Source organism: Apodemus sylvaticus, chromosome 4, assembly GCF_947179515.1.
Source record: "Apodemus sylvaticus chromosome 4, mApoSyl1.1, whole genome shotgun sequence".
Classification (NCBI taxonomy): domain Eukaryota; kingdom Metazoa; phylum Chordata; class Mammalia; order Rodentia; family Muridae; genus Apodemus; species Apodemus sylvaticus.
In genome coordinates this window covers 119,752,958-119,760,352 of record NC_067475.1, presented here as the reverse complement: position 1 = coordinate 119,760,352, position 7,395 = coordinate 119,752,958, and the positions used below count along the sequence as shown (strand labels likewise).

General features: G+C 39.6%; 1 protein-coding gene across 1 annotated transcript; it reads right to left on the bottom strand.

Annotated features, from left to right (window-relative positions):
- Positions 1–3,502: 3,502 nt before the first annotated feature.
- Positions 3,503–6,851, bottom strand: LOC127682366 (enhancer of rudimentary homolog). The gene is made up of 2 exons (XM_052178732.1): positions 6,324–6,851; positions 3,503–3,575 (listed from the first exon to the last, which is right to left on the bottom strand). Exon 1 carries the CDS (start codon positions 6,692–6,694, stop codon positions 6,350–6,352), a length of 345 nt encoding a protein of 114 aa, XP_052034692.1. The 5' UTR covers positions 6,695–6,851; the 3' UTR covers positions 3,503–3,575; positions 6,324–6,349.
- Between the last annotated feature and the right edge of the window lie 544 nt (positions 6,852–7,395).

Below are 7,395 nucleotides of genomic sequence, written 5' to 3'. Positions count from 1 at the left end.
GCCAGGAAAATCTACATGATTGTGTGCGTGTGTGATATGTGCGTACATAAAACTGCAGATGAGAGTTGTAACCCCATAGGCAGTCACTGGGTGATCCTCAGGGCTTTATGTGACTCAGAACCAGTGTGTGCAGGAAAGAGGACTCTCAACTTCTTGTCCAATCAGATAAGCAGCAATGAAATAAGAAGACATTGGTCCCAATGATCCCCAAACAGATATTGTCACAATCGCTGAACATCTCAGAGAATGGCGATTAGTAATGTTGCCAAATGTTTGCTATTTCTGCTGAGGAAAGAAACGAATAGAGAGACAAAAATAAAATAGAACATGTGTCCCCAAAGAAAACGGGAATAATTCAGAATAAAAATCAAGAAGAAAATTTAAAAGTATTCCTATTGGTATGCTTAGAGAATCTTAGAGACGTTCTTGCATCCTTATTAAACTATAATTAGGTGATGAAGAGAGGAAATGAGTCACAAAACAGAAGCCCTTAGCTATTAAAAATGGTTGACATATTTTTGAAAAATAACTAGATAGTTAACAACCTAGAAAACGGATGTGGAATGGAAATGTAGAACACAGAATGAAAAATATAGTTGAAAAAATAAAAATATAGCTAAATAGAGAGTCAGCTGAAAATTCCAACTTAGTGGGAAAGAAAATACCTAAAGGATTATGGAAGAACTAACAGCCTAGAAAGAGTTGAGGGCCAGAAGCCAGGAGAGTTAGAAATGAGAACACTGTCTCGAAATCAACCTTGTCACAAAGTATGACCAAGTCTTCAACAGTCAGCCGAGAAAGTGGGACACTAAGCTGTAATCTCAAATGTGATTCTCCAGGCCTGACAAAAACCGCCTATCATAGACCACAGGGCTTTGCCCTGAGACACTTAAGGCACTTAAAGAAAAAACACTTTAGAAGTTTGGATAATGAGTATGTACTAAAAGGTCCGTATGTCAAGTCATCACAGGGAGGACTGTTCTAAAAAGGATCCCTAGGATTTCCACTTGAACAAGAGGCATGAATTAAAAACTGAAAAAAAAAATGGGCATCACCATCTGGAGATAACAGAACAGTAAATAAACTGGGGAAAAGTCGATAGAAATACAGCAAAGTAAAGTGTAAGAAATCATGACTAGAGTGGGACTTCATCTAACCACACAATGTTGAGCTTGCTTACCGGACCATGTGTGAGGCATTCCTTAGAGAAACATGGACAACTCAGAGACAATTGCCTCACTAAAAAGCCAGTCCTAGCAGTAAGATGACTCACGAACACTGTATCTGTGTGATTTTCTATCCAACTTTCAGTCACCTCCACCAAAAATGTCTCCTTTCTCCATCAATTAATCACAACGTTTGCATCCTAGGTGAGTGGCCTTGTAAATATCCAATTTCCTGGGCTTCCTGAGGTTGGTACATTTTACGAGCTTCTAGAAAGTTATGAGTCTCCTTTATTTCTTACTTCAGAAGAGGACATTTCAATTAGGAAGGAACAGCTATAAAACACCAGGAACAATCTGTATTCTTCCATGCTCCTATAATCATGTAGGTGATGGCAGGCATGGGTTTAAGTACACAAATATAATTTCCTCACTTTACCTGGGATTTCCTTAGTATAAAACTTCCAAGCTCACGGTGAGTGATCTCCCTCTCCTTTACCCGCTCCCAGTTCTGATTAAGTTTTACTTATTGATAGTTCATTCTGAAATTTTATGCTTTAATCTACTTACATCAAGCCATATTTTACAGATAGTTTAGTACCTGCATACTTTAGTACATCTTTCAGTTTGTAGGGCAATTAACATAGACCTGAAAAGATCATTTTTATTGTCTTATGTTAGGGAACTGCTTTTGTTTTGTCTTTTTGTTTTTTCAAGAGAGAATTTCTCTGTATAGGCCTGGCTGTCCTGGAAATCACTCTGTAGACCAGGCTGACCTCAAACTCAGAAATCCACCTGTCTCTGCCTCCCAGAGTGCTGGGATTAAAGGCGTGTGCCTCTACTTCCTGGCCAAGGGAACTCTTTTTTATTCACATTATAACTTTTCTTCTGTTTCCATATAAATGACAGAAAGACAAAAAGATAGGGAAGTATTTGCTTATTTATGAATGTACTAGCAGTATTTAATTGTTTAATAAAAGATTTCGTTTCAAATTATCAGTTTCGGGAGTAGAAGTGTGGGTCAGGATCACAGCATGTGCTTATTAGCATGTGTAAACTGCCCCTGGGTTGTTTAGGATGAATACCACGAGGTATCCTAGTCATTATTCTGGAAGTTTTTACTAACTGGTCCACTGTGCTTCCTAACTCTTAAGGAATTTTGGTGGACATGGAAGTCAAGCTGAAATTTTTAAAAGTTTTTATTGCATTGAAATGGCACAACCATAGCACTATCACTGGATACATAACTTTATCATTGGTACAGTGAGCTGGTCCTGTGAAGGCTCAATTCCCCAGTGTAGGGGAATGCCAGGGTGGGGAGGCAGGAGTGGATAGGTGGGTGGGGGTACACCCTCATAGAAGCGGGAGAGTTGAGATGGAGTTGGGGTTTCTGGAGGGGAAATTGTAAAGGGGGGAATGTGATTTTAAATGTAAATAAATAACTCAGTAAAAATAAACCTGGTTACAATTAATAATAATCATTATTATTCTGAGGGCTGACAATGGTACCTGGATGTGAGGTGACTGAAGTTTCAAAGAACATCCTTGGGCATCTGTTTCAGGAAGCAGAGACCACAAGCAGAAGCACAATCAAAGCTAGTGCAGGTCAAAGATGATGCATCTGTGGTCCAGTTACTGGAGGAGTTCCAGGCCTTATGACCCAAGGCTGGTTCTGACACACTGGGCACAGAGCTCTGCCTGGGTTTCTAGACCTTCAAATTCTTAATGCCCAAAGCCTGAGAGCTGTAACCTCAGACAGACTAACAGCTTTGGACCTGCTCATGATGTCCATGTGGGTGGAACCAAAGGACCCTGCCCAGAGAATTGAGAGTACAGTACACAGGTAATCAGAGTGAGTCAACCCACCCTACTCCTCCCCTTACATCAGATGAGGCCTTGGGTTTTATTGAAGTCTGGGATTCCTTCTCTCTCCTCTCCTTTCCTCAGTCTTTCTGAATTCCCACTTCCACAGGTCAGCATCACACACTCAACTACTGACAGTCTTCTGTGGAAATCAAAGCGAGGGGATAGCCTTCAAATCGCCCCAGACTAGAGCTTCTTTCCTTCCTTCTTTGCAGACAAATAATCTACAAAGAAAGCTGAATTTAATGATAGTCGGCCTAAATACAAAGCATAGGTGTTGAGAGAAGGAAAAAGAGAAAATAGATGTGATAATGGAAATTCTTCTAATATGCAACTGATAAAGACACATCTAAACTTTAAAAAGAGTTTAAAGTGATTCTTTTACTATGATTTATTTTAAATTTTATTGGCAGATGACAATAAAAACTTCAAGGAGAAACATTCTCAAAGCTTCTGTGAAGAGAAATTATTCACAGGTTAGGGGCAGCCTTTCACGGAAAATGGCTCATCGCTACAGCTTGATCCCGCAGCTTCGATCAGAAATGTTCCCTGTGGGTCAATAAAACAAAAGATATATATAAGAATATATAGTATTAGGAAATCATTTTAATATATACATATATTTATATATTATCATCAAATATATCAAAACAAAATATATATTTTAAATGTTTTTCCACATTATATTTCAAATTTCTTCTAGGTCTTAAAATTTTCTAAATCAGTTTATTATTTGTTTGTATAAAGTACCGCTTGTTTATATAATCCTATTCTAAACTAGATCTTGTTACACATGCAAGGGACAGAAGTAGCTAGCAACCCCAGAGGTTTCTGTTTTTATTGTTATATTATGGAAACGTGTGTGTGTGTGTGTGTCTGTGTGTGTGTGTCTGTGTGTGTGTGTGAAGTGTATGTTCATGTAAGGCACACACACTCTAAGGTGCTACTCTTCAGGCACTATTTACCATGGGTTTGGTACAATCTGTCCTTGGCCTACAGCTTTTAGAACAAGCCTGGCTGGTAGACTAGTGAATTCCTAGCACACTCTTGGGCTTTTACGTGTGTATCTATATTGCTTGCTTTTTTATAAGAGTGCCAGAGACTGAAGTCAAGCACTTTGCTGGTTGTGCATTATTTTAATTCCTAGTCAATTGTTCAGTTTCCTGAACTGTAGGCCATGGCAATTCTTACTGTATGCCACCAAGGTTATCTTTCATTTTGTTTATATGGAATTTTAATATGGAGATATTGATAAAGTATTATCTGGCAAAGATTCATCTGCTAGCTGTCAGAGTGCTGTGGCTTAGTTATGAGTCCTACTTAGTGCTGTCTGTTTACTTATCCCATAGTATAAAAGGATTTTGTTTACAACCTGTAAAAAATAAAGGCGAAAGTACTGGATTTTAAGTATTATTCTTGCTTTACAGGGTATTGTTTGTATATGTTAAAGGGATAGCTATATAACTTAGCTTGAGTATTTTGACTTGCATGTACAAAGCCCTGGATTCAATCCTGGGTATTACACTAACAAGGATTGGGTGTCTGCCCATAAACTCAGCACTTAGGAGGTAATGATAGGAAAACTGGAATTTAAGGTCCTACAAAGCAACCTAACTTTGGTAACCTATGAAACAACTCTGAGGCAAGCCTGACATACATGAGATCTCTCTTCAAACATCTTAATTTGGGGGCAATGAGAGAGTGTAGCTAGCTAAGATGCTTGCAGCTAAGCCTGAACACCCAAGGTTACGCTCCAGAGTTTACAAAGTGATTGGAAGAACTGATACCTGAAAAGTTTCTCTGTTCCCCACAAGCCACCATAAGATGCAGGTGCCTACACACCCACACACAAACTCAAATTAACATGAAATGTAACAGAGGAAGATTACTAGATGATTCACAAATAGAGGTGGCATGTGTACTTATATGTTAGAGTTCAGAACTTTATTAGTGGAAACAAACCAAATAAATGATACACAGGAACCAAAACAAGTGACTAAATGCCTCTGTTCAGAGTTCCACAGCAGTTTATATACTGACGAATATTAGCATCAAACACCATATCTAGATTTAAAAGTATCCTATTGATACCACTACTTGCTAATAGAGAAACAAGTATTTGCCCAATAATAAAATATTTACAAGGAATGAATGATTACAGTAAAAGAATGATGAGAAATAGACATTAAATATGAAGAATTCGATTTGGACAATTCACATGTTCTGTGAGGCTCACTTTTGTCTGTGAAACGGGGGCTCACAGGAATAACAACCTGTCACAGTCGCTGCAGCTATCACAGATGATCAATCATCAGAACGTTCTCTGAATGTTTGCTCCACAATGTTAGCTAATCTAATTTAATTTAATTAGTGATAGAGAGGTCATATTCTAATGTGCTCAACATCCATATTCTTTTGCATGCTCACTTAGATGTAGGACAGAGAAGTCATTCACTAATCATAAGGTTATTATAAAATCTTGTTTATGATTCCAAAAAGGCAAATGTTAATCAGCCCATTAAAAATGGCACTAAGTGAGAAGTGCAACACATTCCCCTCTGATCTCAGGATGCCTGGAAAAAGGGAATGCAGGGTTAGCTCCATGCCCAGAAGGAATAATGATAATTAAACTCACGGAAGTCTGTTAGCCACATTTTATCTGTATGCATGCTAATACATAAAAAAATATACTTATTAGATTGGATATATATAATTATTAAGATACAATAAAATAAAGTATAAACTCGTCGTATTTCACGGGCAGAATACCAAAGCTACCTCTCCTTGGCTCACAGTTGCTAGTCATGTTTGAGAAGAGGGACCTGTGAGTGTGGATCAACACTTTCATGACTTCTAACGTTCCTCCTTAAGCATCTCCAAACCGTGTCTAAACTTGTTTTTGCTTCCTGTTAGATATGAAGCGGTAGGTCTCAGTGTCTTGCTCCTGGTGGCTTCTCGTCCTGGCTCATCAGGAGCCTAAACACAGAGCCAACTCACCAGGAGAAGATCTCTCTAAACTCTGATGCCTCAATGAATCCTTCCTGCTCCCTGCACCCTCAACCCCAGCCCTTAGAATCTTTGACTACAAGAAAACTTCAGAGTTAACTGGGAATGTCGCGTCGGTCTTGCTACCTCGAACAGTTCTCATAGCAGGTATACATCATTTCGGCTTATTATCATAAAGATGCTAAAAAGAAGGAAAACCAATAAGGAGGGAAGGCTCCCATTTCATCCCACACATAATCGGGATGAAAGAGGCAGTGAGCGAAAGCCACCAGCACTGCACCACACACTCACCTGTGGTCCCAGGACCCTCTAGACCATCACTCTGAGGCGTCTCGCTGTGCCTGCTGACTGAGAAGCATATAGATCCTCTCTTTGACCCACTCTCGGCTGTGAGGCTTGTACGTCTGGGTGTCTTCACGGAACACCAGGCAGCTGAGGTCGACCAGACGGTCGATGAACTCGAACAGCTGGCTGACGCCATAGGTGATGGACTGGCTGAGGGGGTTCAACCTCTTCAGGTGCTCCTCGTACATCTTACAGATGCCTTCCATGCATTCGTTCACGGACCCGTAGTCTGCATAGGTGCGGCCCTCTGGCCTCTGCGTTGGCTGCACCAGCAACCTGATGGGAGTCATTGCCGCAAGAGCCGGGATGCTGGCCATCTTAAACCGAAACTGCGCATGCGCTCGCTTGGTGGCAACGCCTCTAACAGCAAGTCTCGCGAGAGCTGGTGGAGCAGCTAGGCGCGTGAACTGCTTCTGGAAGGTTCTTGGCTCCAGGCTAAAAGTTGGCCACAGGAAGTGTGTCTTGTCATTAATGGTTATGTGTGCTTAGGGCTCTTGAGAGACATCTCTGTAAGGAAACATATTGCCTTAATCTGCATGTTTTTATTTAAATAACCTTTGACAATATATTCTCGTCAGAAGTTATTTAAAGGCATAGCTGCCAAAGGAGAGTACCTAAGAAAAGCCCACATATGCACGCTCCTCTTCGCCACCTAGATTAGCAACATGAATTTATTCAATCTTGTTTCCAGTCCTCATTAACTTCGCCTAATTGTTAATGATTGTCTTATAAACATTTGTATAATTTTTAAGACTGTACACCTCATTTCAAAATATGTGTTAATTCACTATTCTGTGCAAAGAATGTGAGGTCTTTAATACAGGGTAAGGCACAAATTTTACCCTTTTACTTTTTCTTGAAGATTTAATAAGAAGAATAAATTAGAAAACTCTCAAGTGATAACAAAAGAAAGCTATTTTTATGCTCTGTAGATTGCGAGAACATTACATATTGTTAAACGGTTCCATAAAAGGAGGCAATATCTACTAACTACATCTATGGAAGGAATGTTTTAATT